General features: G+C 47.5%; 1 protein-coding gene across 1 annotated transcript; it reads left to right on the top strand.

The window, feature by feature from the left end:
* The first annotated feature begins 4,228 nt into the window (after positions 1–4,228).
* Positions 4,229–17,053, top strand: LOC119717182 (inositol 1,4,5-trisphosphate receptor-interacting protein-like 1). Its single transcript, XM_072038149.1, has 2 exons — positions 4,229–11,339; positions 14,260–17,053. Exon 1 carries the CDS (start codon positions 6,569–6,571, stop codon positions 8,066–8,068), a length of 1,500 nt encoding a protein of 499 aa, XP_071894250.1. The 5' UTR covers positions 4,229–6,568; the 3' UTR covers positions 8,069–11,339; positions 14,260–17,053.
* Positions 17,054–18,208: the final 1,155 nt, after the last annotated feature.

Raw genomic sequence — 18,208 nt, 5'->3', positions numbered from 1 at the left:
CTGCTGAAGTCTGTTAAAGACAGGAAAGGTCAGAAGTTTAGCAGTGAGGAAGACTTCTGGCCTTCATCAAGAGACCACCAGAGTATGCCGGACGACCATCCAAGGACTCAGTTGGCAGTGGGAATTGCTCCTCCGTGTTCTCTCCACAGCAAAACCACCCTTGCGGGAGGCACACCCCATGCTGCTGCTTGAAGCAGAGGCTTTGTTACCAGCTGGACAGTGACCATCTAGCTCTTGCACATTGTCCATTCACTCCGGGAGCTCGGCCTCCCCAAAACCCTAATATATTGCTTGCTTAAACAAATGCTTTGTCTGTGAGTGTCTGTATCACTCTTGGTCAGGACAGGCAGGCATGAGATGCTGACAGCTTGGCTGCCACAGCATCGGGGAGCATTTTGCTGAGGAGCTGATCCAAGAAGCTTCTTCTCTCTCAACTCCCCCATGCTATGTCTGTGGCAGTCTTCCTCTCTCTGCTGGTTCTGAGCCTTTTCCACACCCTACACAATATGGGAAAACGCTTGAGAGGTGTTCTGTAACTGTCATACCAAGAGAGATATAAATGTGCCAGTGCTCTAAAAGCCCAGGGTCCTTCCTCTTTGCACTCATACACTGCAGAACACAGGCAGTTCTTCCATGGTGTGCAAATCAAACGGTGTCCACATCATGTAGTCTAGGTATGGTAGGGCTTTGTTTCCACCCCTGGGGCAGTCGATTCCTGGTGTATTAGACACCCCTCAAAGTAAGAGCAAACTGTGGCCTGCACTCTGCTGCCAAAGGGATGGAGGAAAATGCATTAGCTATCTCAATTAGCTATATCAATTAGCTATCTCAATTGCAGCATACCACTTGGCTGCCTTTGATTCCAGTTCGTACTGGAGTTCTAGCATGTCAGGCACCGCAGCACTCAGCAGTGGCATGACTTTATTCAGGCCACGATAGTCCACTCACCATTAGACCTTCGCACTGGCCATATGGGACTATGAAAGGGTGAGTGAATCTTGCTGATCATCCCGTGGCTCTTCAGTTGATGAATTAGCTTATGGATGAGAATGGGGGGTCTCAATTGGTGCCATATTGCTGCCGGTGCACAGCTGTGGTGGCAATTGGCACCTGCTGTTCTTTGACGCTCAGCAACCCAACAGAAGGGTCCTCCCAGAGACTGGGCAACGTAGACAACTGTTTAATGTCCTCTGTCTCTAAGGCAGCTATGCCAAAAGCCCACCGGTACCATTTTGGGTCCTTGAAATATCCTCTCCTGAGATAGTATACGTCAAGGATGCATGGAGCATCCGGGCCTGTCACAATACGCTGCTTTTGCCACTTATTTCCAGTTAGACTCGCTTCATCCTCCAGTACAGTAAACTTCTGGGATCCCCCTGTCACCCCATAAATACAGATGGGTTCTGCCCCTATATAGTTTGACGGCATTACAGTACACTACGGCCTCTGGGGTCTGTCAAGAATGTCCCAGCCCCCCCCAAAGGCCGCTGGGGCCTGTCAGGAACATCCCTGTCCACCTCAGGGCCCTTGGTGCCTGTCAGGAATGTCCCTGCTCCCCTCAGGGCCATGCTGCAGTCTGGCCTGAGCCATCTGTGAGGCGAGTGCAGCAGCAGGGGGAAGGCTGGGCAGCACAGGGCTGGGGCACAAAAGCTGCCCCCCGAGGCCTTGCTAAGCCTGCAGCCAGGGCCCAGCCGCTCAGGGCAGGGCAGGTGGCTGTCACCACCAGTCCTGGCCACAGTCCCTGCTGCCAGGGACCCTTGCTGCCACCATCCCCTTGGAAATGTGGCACGGGACGGATTTTCTGCTTTGGCTGGATGATATCAGTTGGTACCTTCGCTGCTGTGTGGAAGAGAAATGTCTCAACCACTTCTTTGGCAACGAGATGGTGCCCGATGTGATTGTCCTGCCACCAGCCTTCCAGTTGTCTGGCCCGGTCAACCTCTTCCAGCATCTGAAGCGCGACCCATATGCCAAAGCTGCAGAAGTTCGAGGTGGTGCGAGATCAGCTGAAAAGACTGCTGATCTACGGACATGACAGAGATCTTCATGCACAGCGAGAGCGCTCTGCTGATGGCAGATGATGACCTGCTAGCACCCTGTGGGGAGCTGGACCCCATGCAGCTCCAGAGGCTGCTTCATGGACGCTTGACGCTGTTATAAATGGCTCAGGATTCAATTTAGGATTAAATGAAAAATAGGATTTATTAAAGTAATATAAAGGAATAGAGGTAAGCAAACAGCGCTGGGTGCACCGGGAGTCTCCGCTCCACCAGAACACTCACCAGTTACATCAAGCAGCTGATTTTTATGCACCTAGACTAATACATATTCATTACTACTTCTAAAAAAAATAGATTATTATAATTAGCTTCCGGGGTCCAGTTCCTCCTACTGGAGCATGCGCATCAGTCTCCTCTGGGGGTCTCTAGGGGTCTTTCATGCTGAAGGCTCGTAGTCTTACTCTCACCCTTTGTACTTACTCGGTTCTGTATATTTCTGTATACAGAAATACTATGTTCTGTATATTTAGAATGTTCGATGTTCATGTGTGCGTGTTGGTAGTGCATAGACTCCCCGTACACCCAGTGCCGTTTACTTGTCTTTTATAAATATTACTAAATTCAGATTGAGTTGAGACTTCATTTATAACACCAATTAGAACGTTGTAGGCACTAGACCTTTTATTAGTCTCCCAAGAGGGAGGATGCACTTTAAGAAATATTAGTTGCTCTATTGCTGTATGTATGTAAATGAGGCAGGACAAATTGAGACTGATCTCAAAAAAAAAAAAAAAAAAAAAAGTTAAAAAAAAGTTTGGAAAAGACAGAGATCTTATATAAGGTAGTTCAAGATGACACCTCATGGGGTTTTCAAGAACTATGAAACAAAATGATCTTTTGGTTACCCAACTTTTCTTGGCTTAAGCAATTGTTTATAGGAATATTGATCTCACTTTTACTAGTATTCTTAACCTGTTTATTAGTACAGTGTGCATTTGGTGCTGTATAAAAGGACTAGATGATTATGAAATCTGAAAGTGTAACCGAATCAGTCACCATGTAGAAAGCGGTAAGAATTTTATGAAAATTTTGAATCAGTGAGTGCTGTAAGCAAAAGAATTTGCCTTAGGATAAAGAAAAGGGGGGACTTGAGACAGGGAACAAGATAAAGAATGGTGATCCTGTAGGTCTTAGCGACCACAATTAACAACCCAAAGACAAGGGCATAAAAGACTGTATGCATAGATCATGGAACCAGCATAAACTGGCTTGGCTGCTGAAGTCTGTTAAAGACAGGAAAGGTCAGAAGTTTAGCAGTGAGGAAGACTTCTGGCCTTCATGAAGAGACCACCAGAGTATGCCGGACGACCATCCAAGGACTCCAGTATGCATGCGTATAGGGGCCGGAACCTGCGTTAATGAGTTAATGACTCTTTGGAGACCTGACAAATATGCAAGAGAACCATGGGAAATGAAATGAATATGTATTTATCCCACTAATACAAGCACACTGCCAGGATCATAATTTCAGGATCATAAACTGTCTGATTGTTAATAAAGGGAATAAGCTGTAAGGTTACCAGGACACTCTTTGTTTCTAAGGACATATGATTCCCCATAATGCTGTTAGAAATGGCTCAGACTTCAAAATAGGATTAAATAAAAAAATAGGATTTATTTAAAGAATAGATGTAAGCAAACAGCGCTGGGTGCACCGGGAGTCTCCGCTCCACCAGAACACTCACCAGTTACATCAAGTAGCTGATTTTTATGCTCCTAGACTAATACATATTCATTTCTACTTCTAAAAAAAACAGGTTATTATAATTAGTTTCCGGGGTCCAGTCCCTCCTACTGGAGCATGCGCATCAGTCCCCGGTGGTCCGTCTGGGGGTCTCTAGGGGTCTTTCATGCTGAAGGCTCGTAGTCTTCCTCTCCAAGATTTTTCTCGTCCTTCCCCTTCGTACTTCCTTGGCACCGTGTCAAGTTTACACAGCATCCCCTGCAGGTCTTGTCTCCTAGCCATCCTTCAGCTTCTTTTTTTTACTTCTTCCTAATCTCTTGGCCACCTGGCCAGATATCAGAGGCTTGCATAGTATCCCATAACAGTCACTAGTTGTTATCAGTTGTTCTGAAACCCCCAGACATCAAAGACTTCATACAAACACAAATAGCTTTCTTATTGACACTTCACCAGTAATTAAAACATTCTTCACCAGCCATTCACAGGGACGGTCACACCAATAGCAGTGTTAAGTCAATCTCGAAGAAGACAAAAAAAAAAGGCTGTAACTGTTAGAAATAGGAGTTCGGAATAACAAAAGCAAACAGGTTCATAGACTTGAGGAGTATTTTCTGAAGACTTGATAAATTGACTGGAATGAGGGGGAACCTGGGACACACTGCATCTGTGGTTCAAAGATTAAATTGCCCGTGCAGGGCCCAGAGGCAGACAGGACTGTTCTTTATTGACACAAATCAGATGAACATATATAACAGAACATCATGGATACATTCCAATTAAAAATTTCAAATGGAAGATCTCATTCAAGTAACATATTTCACCTTTTGCCTTCATGTACCAAAATCCTGATGAGCATTAGCTCTCTGAACAAGCAAAGAGCACAGCACAATGTTATTGTGATCATTTTGCAGCAAAATAAAATTGTGTTGGGAAGCTTTGTACACAGAAGGAAAATCTGCTGTGTGCAAGACACAAAGAGAACATCTAACCCCATGCACAACCTGGCCACAGAGCTGCGCAGTGGCAGAGATGAAGTTCTTCTGGCACATAGCTGCGAATGCCCAGCAGGACAGTTTCCACCTCAGATGCATGCAGCTCTGTGCCTGTATCGTGGTGGGCAATGATTTTACCACCTATGTCTTGAAGACAGTCGTCATGCACCTGCTGAACATCATCCCTTTGGAAAGATGGCACAGGAGGGAGTTTTTGCAGCGGATGGATGACATCATGGAGTACCTGCACTTGTGCCTGAGGAAGAAATGCCTCGAGCACTTCTGGTTAGGAAACGTACGAATGCCTGAGGAGATCATCTTGCCTCCGGATTTACAAATGTCCAAACCACCCATCCTCTACTGGCACATAGCAAAGGACGGGACTAACTATTCCCAGGCGCTGCATGAGTTCCGTGAGCTGCAAGAACGGCTCACAAGAATGCTGACCTTTGGGAACTGAAAGAGTCCTTCAAGCACAGAGCTCTCCGGGGCACTCTGCTGACAGCAGGCAATGACCTCCCACCACAGAAAGAAGAGGGGAGAACTCAGGACGAAGAAAAAGACAGGAAAACTCTGTGCAGCAAACTGCTGTCAAGTGCAGCAAGGTCCTCATATGGACGGTCTGCCCACTGCAGAGCCAGTGATGACTACGGTGGCTACAAATATGAATGTTTGCCACGTGCGGCAGAGCTGAGTACACTGGACACAGAGAAGCTGCTGCTCAGTTGGCAGCGGGAGTTGCTCCTGTTTGTTTTCTCTCTCCCACTTGAGGGAGGCAGATCCCATGCTGCTGAAGAGGCTGCTGCAGGGAGGCTTGAAGCAGAGACTTGTCTTAGCAGCAGGACAGTGACCACACGGCCTCCTGGGGCATGTCCATTCACTCTGGGAGCTTTGACCTCTGCAAAAAAGCCAATACATTGCCTGCTTGAAGCAATGCTTTGAGAGATGAATTTCTTCTGGAGAATAACCCTGGGGGCTTCCACAGGCAGTGCAAACGGAGCCTGAGGAGCTCCATCTGGCCACGTGCCTCTGCGTTATATAATATATACCACAAGAACACATAATTTAGAATGATAACCAGCCCAACAAGTATTGTCTCTCACTGTGTTCTTCATGGAGTGATTCGTTCCACTTTGTTTCAAACACACACAAATACTTTCAACACAAAATACTTGGACATATTAGGAATAAGACATATAATTATTAACACTCCTGTTAGTATCCCTCCAGCAGCTGAAAATATTACCCAGGTAACCCAGTCACAACTATGAGAGGCCTGCTTACCTATCAAACCTATCTTCACGAGGTGATCAATGTCCCTGTTCTGCTACCCTGTCCCTATTCATTCCTTTTTTCGTTTTGTCCCTGTTTGGGTGCCATTTGTGGGACGTGCAAAGGGATTCTAGGGAGCACCTTCCAGCCATGTGCCATTGCATTTGGGTGACACCAGGGCCTGGGCTGCCCAGGGCAGCTGGCAGTCGCTGAGCCACGGTGGGCACCGAGGGCGGGGCAGGGGTCCTGTGACGCGGTGTGGGCGCAGGTGGCATCACAGAGGACGTGTCACAATGGGGGGGAGGCTTTAAAGGCAGCCGCGGGCAGCGCTGCTTCACTTTGGCCTGAGCCATCGGTGAGTGCAGCAGCAGGGGGAAGACTGGGTTGGGCCAGGGCTCGTGGCTGTCCCCGCTGGCACTGCCCACAGTCCCTGCTGCCTCCCAGCTCCCTCGCCCCCTCTCCTTCCTGACCGCAGGGGCCTGAGGCTCGTGCCGCAGCTCCCTCAGCCGCCATCCAGCTCCCACCCAGCCCCACTGACGTGCTTCTCTCTCTTTCAGACCATGGTTTCGGCAGCTTTCTATTTCCTGGCGTTTTTGGGCATAGTCATCAGCCCACAGAAAGTCGGGGATGAATTGGATGAAGCTACAAATGCGCGCATGCGGCGGTATGCGGAGGAGATGCAAGAACGCATGGCGCAGCTCCTGTTGGAAATTGAGGCGCTAGAGAAGCAGCAGAGCTCGATGCATATGGGAGCCCTGCTCTTATCTGCGATGCAGACTTGGCAGTTCTGGGCCAGTCTTGGTTTTATTCTCCTCTTAATTTGGCTGTTGTTTTGGCTTCGTAAAAAGTTCGAGGTGTTTGATGACAGCAGCGACGAGGAGAGCTCCAGCAGCGATGAGGACTTGGAAGAACCAGCGCTCAACGATGAATCGAATACATCCATTTCTATTGCAGAGAGCATCCAGCGGCAGCAGGTAAACCTGACCAACTACTGCCGGCTTGTGGAGGAAATGGTGCGCGGCTTTTGCCGTGCCTGTGACTGGGTCTTTAAGGACACTTTCTCTCCAGTGCTGCAGACACCCATTGGAGTGGGCAGTGCTTTTGAAGGCTGGAGTCCCCGGGAGGGTGATACGGTCTACCGCTGCCTTATTCCCATGACAGCTCCTCGTGGGCACTCCTTCCACGTGGAGCAGAACACCAAATGGAATCTGCCATCAAAGGTCTCTCGTATTCGCGTGAAGCTGGAGTGCACGTGCTGGAGGGAGCAGGAGTTTGGGAATATGCTGTGCTTCCTCCACAACCCTGTGGAGGAGCTGAGAAGAAATCAGGAACCCAGCCTCCTACGAACTATGTGCACTCGCTCCTACTTGGATGTGCGTAAAGTCTCCTCCTGGTTCCAGCAGCTGGCGAAATTATCCTGGAAATCTGTGCCTCATTCATCTTCATGGCTGGTTAAAGTACTGAAAACCAGACGCTCTTGCATGCTTCGTTTGATTGATGACACCGGATCAACCGTGTTCGTTGAGATGATGTTTGGGGTACAACAAGGTGATACGGACATTTTTCTGAGCAGCGATTACTCTGAGGCTCCCGTTACCCCGGACACAGTATGGCCACAGAGCTGCGCAGTGGCAGAGATGAAGTTCTTCCGGAACATAGCCGCGAATGCCCAGCAGGACAGTTTCCACCTCGGATGCATGCAGCTCTGTGCCCGTATCGCGCTGGGCAGTTATTTTACCAGCTATATGATGAAGACAGTCGTCATGCACCTGCTGAACACCATCCCTTTGGAAAGATGGCACAGGAGGGAGTTTTTGCAGCGCATGGATGACATCATGGAGTACCTGTGCTCGTGCCTGAGGAAGAAATGCCTGGACCACTTCTGGTTAGGAAACGAGCAAATGCCTGAGGAGTTCATCTTGCCTCCGGATTTCCAAACATCCAGACCACCCAACCTCTTCCAGCACATGGCAAAGGACCCGGATCAATACACCCAGGCGCACACTGATTTCCATGAGCTGCAAGAGCAGCTCATGCAAATGCTGAACTTTGGGAACTGAGAGAGGCCTTCATGCAGAGCTCTCCGGGGCACTCTGCTGACAGCAGGCAATGACCTCCCACCACAGAAAGAAGAGGGGAGAACGCAGGACACAGAAGAGGATGGGAAAACTCCGTGCAGCAACCCACTGCCAAGTGTGGCAAGATTCCCGTGTGGACAATCTACCAAGCGTAGTAACCACTGATGACTACGGTGGCTACAACCACAACTGCTTGCCACGTGCTGCAGAGCTGAGCATGCTGGACATGGAGAAGATGCTGCTCAGTTGGCAGTGGGAATTGCTCCTCCGTGTTCTCTCCACAGAAAAACCACCCTTGCGGGAGGCACACCCCATGCTGCTGCTTGAAGCAGAGGCTTTGTTACCAGCTGGACAGTGACCATCTAGCTCTTGCACATTGTCCATTCACTCCGGGAGCTCGGCCTCCCCAAAACCCTAATATATTGCTTGCTTAAACAAATGCTTTGTCCGTGAGTGTCTGTACCACACTTGGTCAGGACAGGCAGGCATGAGATGCTGACAGCTTGGCTGCCACAGCATCGGGGAGCATTTTGCTGAGGAGCTGATCCAAGAAGCTTCTTCTCTCTCAACTCCCCCGTGCTATGTCTGTGGCAGTCTTCCTCTCTCTGCTGGTTCTGAGCCTTTTCCACACCCTACACAATATGGGAAAACGCTTGAGAGGTGTTCTGCAACTGTCATACCAAGAGAGATATAAATGTGCCAGTGCTCTAAAAGCCCAGCATCCTTCCTCTTTGCACTCATACACTGCAGAACACAGGCAGTTCTTCCATGGTGTGCAAATCAAACGGTGTCCACATCATGTAGTCTAGGTATGGTAGGGCTTTGTTTCCACCCCTGGGGCAGTCGATTCCCGGTGTATTAGACACCCCTCAAAGTAAGAGCAAACTGTGGCCTGCACTCTGCTGCCAAAGGGATGGTCTCAATTAGCTATATCAATTAGCTATCTCAATTGCAGCGTACCACTTGGCTGCCTTTGATTCCAGTTCGTACTGGAGTTCTAGCATGTCAGGCACCGCAGCACTCAGCAGTGGCATGACTTTATTCAGGCCACGATAGTCCACTCACCATTAGACCTTCGCACTGGCCATATGGGACTATGAAAGGGTGAGTGAATCTTGCTGATCATCCCATGGCTCTCCAGTTGATGAATTAGCTTATGGATGAGAATGGGGGGTCTCGGTTGGTGCCATATTGCTGCCGGTGCACAGCTGTGGTGGCAATTGGCACCTGCTGTTCTTTGACGCTCAGCAACCCAACAGAAGGGTCCTCCCAGAGACTGGGCAACGTAGACAACTGTTTAGTGTCCTCTGTCTCTAAGGCAGCTATGCCAAAAGCCCACCGGTACCATTTTGGGTCCTTGAAATATCCTCTCCTGAGATAGTGTACGTCAAGGATGCATGGAGCATCCAGGCCTGTCACAATACGCTGCTTTTGCCACTTATTTCCAGTTAGACTCGCTTCATCCTCCAGTATAGTTAACTGCTGGGATCCCCCTGTCACCCCATAAATACGGGTGGGTTCTGCCCCTATATAGTTTGACGGCATTACAGTACACTGCGGCCTCTGGGGTCTGTCAGGAATGTCCTGGCCCCCCTCCAAAGGCCGCTGGGGCCTGTCAGGAACATCCCTGTCCACCTCAGGGCCCTTGGTGCCTGTCAGGAATGTCCCTGCTCCCCTCAGGGCCCTGCTGCAGTCTGGCCTGAGCCATCCGTGAGGCGAGTGCAGCAGCAGGGAGAAGGCTGGGCAGCACAGGGCTGGGGCACAAAAGCTGCCCCCCGAGGCCTTGCTAAGCCTGCAGCCAGGGCCCAGCCGCTCAGGGCAGGGCAGGTGGCTGTCACCACCAGTCCTGGCCATAGTCCCTGCTGCCAGGGACCCTTGCTGCCACCATCCCCTTGGAAATGTGGCACGGGACGGATTTTCTGCTTTGGCTGGATGATATCAGTTGGTACCTTCGCTGCTGTGTGGAAGAGAGATGTCTCAGCCACTTCTTTGGCAACGAGATGGTGCCCGATGTGACTGTCCTGCCACCAGCCTTCCAGTTGTCTGGCCCGGGCAACCTCTTCCAGCATCTGAAGCGCGACCCATATGCCAAAGCTGCAGAAGTTCGAGGTGGTGCGAGATCAGCTGAAAAGACTGCTGATCTACGGACATGACAGAGATCTTCATGCACAGCGAGAGCGCTCTGCTGGTGGCAGATGATGACCTGCTAGCACCCTGTGGGGAGCTGGACCCCATGCAGCTCCAGAGGCTGCTTCATGGATGCTTGACGCAGAGACTCCTCATAGCAAGTGGGCTTGATTCTTGGCCTGTCCATTTCACTGGGAGCTTGGCCTCTGCAAAGATTCCAATAAATGTCTTGCTTGAACAAACTCTTTGTCTGTGAGTGTCCTCCTCAAGCCACTGGGGCCTGTCAGGAACGTTCCTCGTCCCTTCAGAGCCGTTGGGGCCTGTCAGGAACGTTCCTCGTCCCTTCAGAGCCGTTGGGACCTGTCAGGAACTTTCTGGCACCGCTCAGGACTGTTGGGGCCATTGCTCCCCCCCGTCCCTCTGTTGGGACCGTGTGGTGTAAATGCCTGAAGTAACTAGGAAAATAAAACTAACATTCACGTTTTTAAGGAAAAGGTACAGCTTTGAAGAGGCTTTCAGGGTAGGGCATAACTGCATTATCTGAGCGTTCCCTCGGCTCCCAACCTTAGATGCTATCGCGCTGGGGAAACTTGGTGTGCTAGCTCTAAGGAACACCACGGAGCGTGGAGTGGAGTGGAGACACCACGGCTAGGCTCTGTGATCAGGTGGGACCTCGATTGTTCTTGTGCACAAAGCTGCACTTTTTGCCACCCTAAGCCAAAGACCTGTCATGTTTTGACAAATGCTGTACCCTAGTGTTCTTTTTGCTCATTATAATATCATTATAATACCAAAACACACCTCCATCCCAAAAGCTACCTGCCTCCAAGGTGCGACCACCCCTCACTGAGCATGCGCTCTGAATTTCTCGGAGCCTATTACTTTAAACGGAGACGGGAAAACTTTACACCAATCATAACTAAGATATGCTTGACTAGAGCCACTCAAGCTCCACCTAAACAATAGAAAATAATATAAATTGGCCCAAGAGAGAGGGGATGTTAGGGAAGATACCATCGTCAGGGGAGATACCATCCCGAGGACATACAACATCCTTAGGACCTCCTGACTCCTGGGATCAGTCGACGGGCTGAGCCTCTCTTCCCCCCCATTGGGACGCCTTTGGGTGAGATCTGAATATTTGCTTATAAATCTCTATATAGAGTCTTTGATCCTTTCAACGCGTTTATTTCTAGGCTGTGCACCCATAACACCTATAACACCTATAACACCTGTAACATCTATACCATCTATAACATCTATAACATCTGTAACACCTATAACACCTATAACATCTGCAACACCTATAACACCTGTCACATCTATAACACCTATAACGCCTGTGTATTTCATGCATATTAGCTTGCTTTTGCAGACAGTCACTATCGCCGGCAATCCAAAAGAACCTGATTATCTGTTGCTGTAATAAACCATACTTGATTGCATTGTGATAGCTTTCATTAATGCGACTTGGGTGAGGGTGATTATCCGTGATAATTCAGTGTTCTGAATCTAACCAGACCCCCAGACGGTTAATGCATTGTTGGTGAATGTCTGAACGGACCCCCAGGTGGTTAATACGTTTTTGGTGAATGTCTGAGTGGACCCCCAGGCGGTTATTACGTTTTTGGTGATTGTCCGAACGGACCCCCAGTTTTGGTGAATGTCCGACTGGTTCAGTACTCTGAATCCAAACGGGCCCGTGACGGTTAATCAGCTACACCCCTTTAACGCGACAGTAAAATTGGCGTAGTCGGCAGGATTGCTATGGATAAACTACTGCAAAAATATAAATGTGCTCCTTCCCAGGCAGGGAAGGAGTTTTCCCAAAAGTTTTGGAAAGATGAGGAGAAAGTGGTAGAGCACATTGAGCAGTGTCAGGCTTCACGAAAGATTGGTCAAAGAAAGGGTAAAGGTGCAATTTGTGCTGTGTTAGGAGCTTGTTTGTCTTGTGCTCGGCAAAAAGCTAAGGAAACTCCTGCTCCCAAACTGATCTCTGATGCGGAACATACCGCTTTGAAATCAGAGAATGAAATATTGAAGTCATCATTGGACTTTGAAAGGGAGACGAGAAAAACATTAGGAATCAGAGTGGATAAACTTTTGGATGAAAATAATAAACTTTCCATTGAGAATGACAAACTTGTGACTGAAAATGATAAACTTGTGAGTGAAAATGATAAACTTGTGAGTGAAAATGATAAACTTGTGCATGAGAATAATCATCTTAAACAATTGCTGGAGAGGGTTAGTCATCTGTTAAATAAAGTACAGCCTTGTGCTCCGGTCAAGCAGATTCGTGGAGTGCTGCATAATGCAGAACCTGAAAGCTGGGACAGTGATTTCTGGTCTGACAGTGATGATGGTGTTGAAGAGATTTCTGATTCTGAACCCCAATCCATTTCCTTGAGACCTTTGGTTAAAATACAGGAGAAGTTCTCAAGGCGGTCAGGGGAATCAGAAGTTGAGTATGTGTGTCGAGTTTCTCTTAAAGGAGGAGATCGAATGATGTTGAGTGAGGAAGAGGTAGGAGGCTTTTGGAGACCTGGAGTATTTTTAACCACCACACCAGGAGCTGACGTGGCTGTAGCAGTACAGAAAGCAGCCTGTATTCAGGCGATATATAAAAGAGATGAATTAAGGAAATCCCCGATGTTAGCTCCTATTGATCCGGTTCGGTTAACCCCTCTTATCCGTGGGCTCCCCGATTGTCTTAAAATGTTTGTAGCAAACACCCAGGATCGTATACAAGCTGCTCATAGGGATGGTGATCGTGGTCATAGACGGAATCCAAACTTTCCTATTCCCACATGGAGTGAATTTATCCAAGACCTAGATAAATACGGACGCCGAATGGGCTGGATTAATTCATCCAGTATTAAGCCCCAAGATCACTCTCGGCGAGTCCGCCAAATCCACACTAAAAATCCCAGATACCCTAATTTTAAAAACAGGTTCAAATTTAATAAAGAACGGGATGAGCTCTGGCGTAAGGCCCTAGCTTTGGGTGCATCCCGACCACTCTTGCGTGATGCTTCTCTAGATGACCTCCGTACATTAGTCCAATCTCTGGGTAAGAAAAATGTTCCAGATGGAGGGGATTGCTTAACAGGAAAAAATCCCGTCCGTAAAGAATGTACACCTTCGGCACCAAGCTTAAGTGACAAAACAGAATCTCAGCAAAAAAACTCCTATCCCCGGGGAGGGCAGTGAGCCACCCTGCTCGGCGGGTATTAGCAATTCAATGGCTCTCTAATGAACATATTGACCCTATCATTGCCATTCCTGTTGAACCCCCAAAAATATTGGTAAATTTTCTTATTGAAACCAGGACCCAAATGTCAGTAATTACACACGCAACAGCACAAACCCTGAGCATAACACCTGGTCAACGCAGGGTTAAATTCACGGGAATCAATGGTGTGGAAAAACAATGCCCCACTGCAAAAATTTCACTCTGTTTGCCAGAGGAACAAAAATTAACCAGGGTAGAAGTATTAGTTGGTGCTGCATATACTAATATTTTAGGATTTGACATACTGCATGGTTGTATGTGAAAACTCCCTGATGGAACTGTGTGGAGTTTCGCGACACATCAAAGGGTTTCAGGCACCATGAGACTGAGTCTGTTACAAACATCCATACCCTCATCCCCTGCTAAAATCATTAATGATCGGCAATATCTGTTGTCAGCAGCAGCACTTATGGGGATTGACGGGGTGGTAACAGAATTGGAAAAAAGAGACATTATTAAAAGGACCAATTCACCTTACAATTCACCAGTGTGGCCGGTAAAGAAACCAACCAGGCAATGGCATTTTACAGTGGATTACAGACAGCTGAACGCTAACACTACACCTTTGACTGCCGCAGTTCCAAACATGGCAGAGATAGTGAAAGCCCTCTGTGTTTCTAACAGTAGCAATAGTGCTAACTACTCCCAAATATTTCTATGCATGGGAAATCAAAGATTGCTATTTCACCCTCTTTCTAACCCTGCCGGTTGAATACAACCGAGCATATTTTATTTTCTTTTGTGTTCACAGGAACCCTGAGCGAACTGTATATGGACAGCTGGAAGATGACGAATCAACAGTTTGGATTAATGATGCTATGCTTTACCCTGACCTTGATGCAATTACAGACCTTAAAGGAAACTTAGCTACTGTGGCTGTGCATGGAGCTGAGGTGTTTCACCGTGGCATTTAACCATGTATTGTCACAGTATAGCACAGTCACTGGAACATCTCAAAACAGAAAGGACCTAAATCTCTCTACTTTAGTTCTACATGGAAACAAAATATTTTCAAAAGATGAATGGAGTTGGAATGATTCTCTAAGAATGGCTTAACTTCAAGCCATGTCTGGACAGACAATACAAATTGGTTGCCAAATAACTAAAATAACTGAACCAAATTTTGATTGCTGGTACAATTTTACTTTCACCAAACCTGTAATTTTGTACTGTCTTTGAGGCTACAGAGGCACAGAATTATATGAAGCCTCTGCCCCTGCAGATATTTGAAAACGAACCGACCCAGCCTCCCATTGGTCTAACTCCTTCCATCTTCAACACAGGTCCTTACATAATTAAAATGGTGGGACAACAACAAATTCTCTTTAACCCTAGTTGGTCCCTAAAAAAGGGCCACAGGATGCAACTAGGTTATTAGGAACAGGATTAGGTATATTAAAAAACATTGATGCTGAGGTCTTAATGAGTAGAATAACTGCTACTACAGATGACCTAAGGAAATTGGAAATGGATACAATCTGTAGCAGCAGCTATTATTAGAGAGGGAGAAGGAAAAACTTTGCCCACTGAAATTTGAAAACTGATTTGGGATAATGCTTCAGAATTTGAAAAAGAATTTCAAGCTTGGTGGCAATTAGTCAACTTTACCCATTATGCAGAAAATGATAAAATTGTTGCCTTTATACTTACTATAAGTAATGCCACCGTATACAATGTATATCCAATCATTGCATTAGGACTCAATCATAATGGAACTATACTTTATCCTAAAGAGCATAAAGTATGGGCCCATCAAGAGGGAGGAAAGTGGCAAACAATTGATGTAAATGCATGCATTGTGCGTGAACAAAAAGGTTTCATCTGTGAAAGTAACACGCTAGAATCTCAAGACATTTGTCTTGACACTGAGCAAAATATTTGCCACTTTGAGATACATCCTAATGAAACCCTTGAAACTGTACTTATATGTATTGGGAAAGGTTGCGTTTGTATGAGAACTCATTGTGATTCTATAGTCGTAGATGATACAGTGGTAGATACCAGTAATCTCTCTAATGTCTGTGTTTGCAATTTTACCAAAATTCTAGGATGTGATTTTAAATACTCAGTTCCTGTCACTTCTTATCAACTTATTGCATCTAATTATATTCTGCTTCATGAACTGCTGCCTACTCCTATTGGAATGAACCTCACCTTGGTGAAGAAATTGCTGGTACATGAGGACCTGAAGCAGCTGATGACTCAAGTCCGAGAAAATGGACAAAAGACTATGGAAAGAGTAAAGAGAGATGAGAGACACCGTTGGTGGGACAATTTGTTTGGATGGTTGCCAGCTGCCAAGGGAATCTTCAACAAGATGCTTCACCCTGTTATTGTTCTGCTAATACTCACTGTGTTATGTTTTATACTGACAATTAGTTTGTATGCTAAACTCTGGTTTATGATAAAACGTTTAGCATCCCTACACAATGTACATACACTCGATAAACCTCAATCCGAGAATGTATGTGATATCCCTGACATATTTCAACTGTCGTGAAGCTTGAGTGACTATAGTCACGGGGTGGATTATGTGGTGTAAATGCCTGAAGTAACTAGGAAAATAAAACTAACATTCACGTTTTTAAGGAAAAGGTACAGCTTTGAAGAGGCTTTCAGGGTAGGGCATAACTGCATTATCTGAGCGTTCCCTCGGCTCCCAACCTTAGATGCTATCGCGCTGGGGAAACTTGGTGTGCTAGCTCTAAGGAACACCACGGAGCGTGGAGTGGAGTGGAGACACCACGGCTAGGCTCTGTGATCAGGTGGGACCTCGATTGTTCTTGTGCACAAAGCTGCACTTTTTGCCACCCTAAGCCAAAGACCTGTCATGTTTTGACAAATGCTGTACCCTAGTGTTCTTTTTGCTCATTATAATATCATTATAATACCAAAACACACCTCCATCCCAAAAGCTACCCGCCTCCAAGGTGCGACCACCCCTCACTGAGCATGCGCTCTGAATTTCTCGGAGCCTATTACTTTAAACGGAGACGGGAAAACTTTACACCAATCATAACTAAGATATGCTTGACTAGAGCCACTCAAGCTCCACCTAAACAATAGAAAATAATATAAATTGGCCCAAGAGAGAGGGGATGTTAGGGAAGATACCATCGTCAGGGGAGATACCATCCCGAGGACATACAACATCCTTAGGACCTCCTGACTCCTGGGATCAGTCGACGGGCTGAGCCTCTCTTCCCCCCCATTGGGACGCCTTTGGGTGAGATCTGAATATTTGCTTATAAATCTCTATATAGAGTCTTTGATCCTTTCAACGCGTTTATTTCTAGGCTGTGCACCCATAACACCTATAACACCTATAACACCTGTAACATCTATACCATCTATAACATCTATAACATCTGTAACACCTATAACACCTATAACATCTGCAACATCTATAACACCTGTCACATCTATAACACCTATAACGCCTGTGTATTTCATGCATATTAGCTTGCTTTTGCAGACAGTCACTATCGCCGGCAATCCAAAAGAACCTGATTATCTGTTGCTGTAATAAACCATACTTGATTGGATTGTGATAGCTTTCATTAATGCGACTTGGGTGAGGGTGATTATCCGTGATAATTCAGTGTTCTGAATCTAACCAGACCCCCAGACGGTTAATGCATTGTTGGTGAATGTCTGAACGGACCCCCAGGTGGTTAATACGTTTTTGGTGAATGTCTGAGTGGACCCCCAGGCGGTTATTACGTTTTTGGTGATTGTCCGAACGGACCCCCAGTTTTGGTGAATGTCCGACTGGTTCAGTACTCTGAATCCAAACGGGCCCGTGACGGTTAATCAGCTACACCCCTTTAACGCGACAGACCGCTACTCCCCCCATCAGGGCTGCTCCCCCAGCTCCTCTCCAGCACTGGCATCCCCCAGTGTCACTGCCTGGCCCTGGATGGCAGTGCCTCAGCTCTTGCCAGGGATTTTTCAGGATCAATCTGTGTTAACCAAGCAACAGAAAGAGCTGGAGGTCTGGATGAGAGACAAGAACTGGTACTGGACACATTTATGAAGACAATAATGCAGTCTGCACAGCCCTCTGCACCCCAACAATTAGCACCATGAATTTAGACTTTACCAGTAATCCGCATCAAAGCACGTTTAGTACAGCAGTTGGCTTCCGCTCCAAGGGGTTTCAGCCAACCTGGCCATTTCTTGCCAGTGTCCACGAGGGCTGTGACTTGGTGTAGTGGGTTTACGTGGCAAGGTTTTAGTAGCAGGGGGCCTTAGGGGTGGCTTCTGGGAGAAGGATCTAGAAGCTGCCCCATGTTTGGGAAGGGCCCATGTTTGGGAAGGGCCCCTCTGCTGACCTGAGCCGAGCCAGTAAGCTGAGCCAACAACAGTATTATTTTGTGCCTCTGTGAGAGCATATTTAAGACAGGGAAAAAAACGCTGCAATATATACAGCAGCTGGGAGAGTGAGAGGAGTGAGGAACAGCCTTGCAGGCGCCAGGGTCAGTGCAGAAGGAGGGGGAGAGGTGCTGCAGGCGCCGGAGCAGAAGTCCCCTGCGGCCTGTGGTGAGGCCCATGGTGAAGCAGGCTGTCCCCCTGCAGCCCATGGAGTACCACGGTGGAGCAGGTGGCCCTGCACCGACGGAGCCTGTGGAAGACCCCTGCCGGAGCAGATTCCGGGCCGGACCTGTAGCCCGTGGAGAGGAGCCCACGCAGGAGCAGGT

This window comes from Anas platyrhynchos, chromosome 5 (assembly GCF_047663525.1).
Source record: "Anas platyrhynchos isolate ZD024472 breed Pekin duck chromosome 5, IASCAAS_PekinDuck_T2T, whole genome shotgun sequence".
NCBI classification, from domain to species: Eukaryota; Metazoa; Chordata; class Aves; order Anseriformes; family Anatidae; genus Anas; species Anas platyrhynchos.
This window is presented reverse-complemented; position numbering and strand designations above follow the sequence as displayed.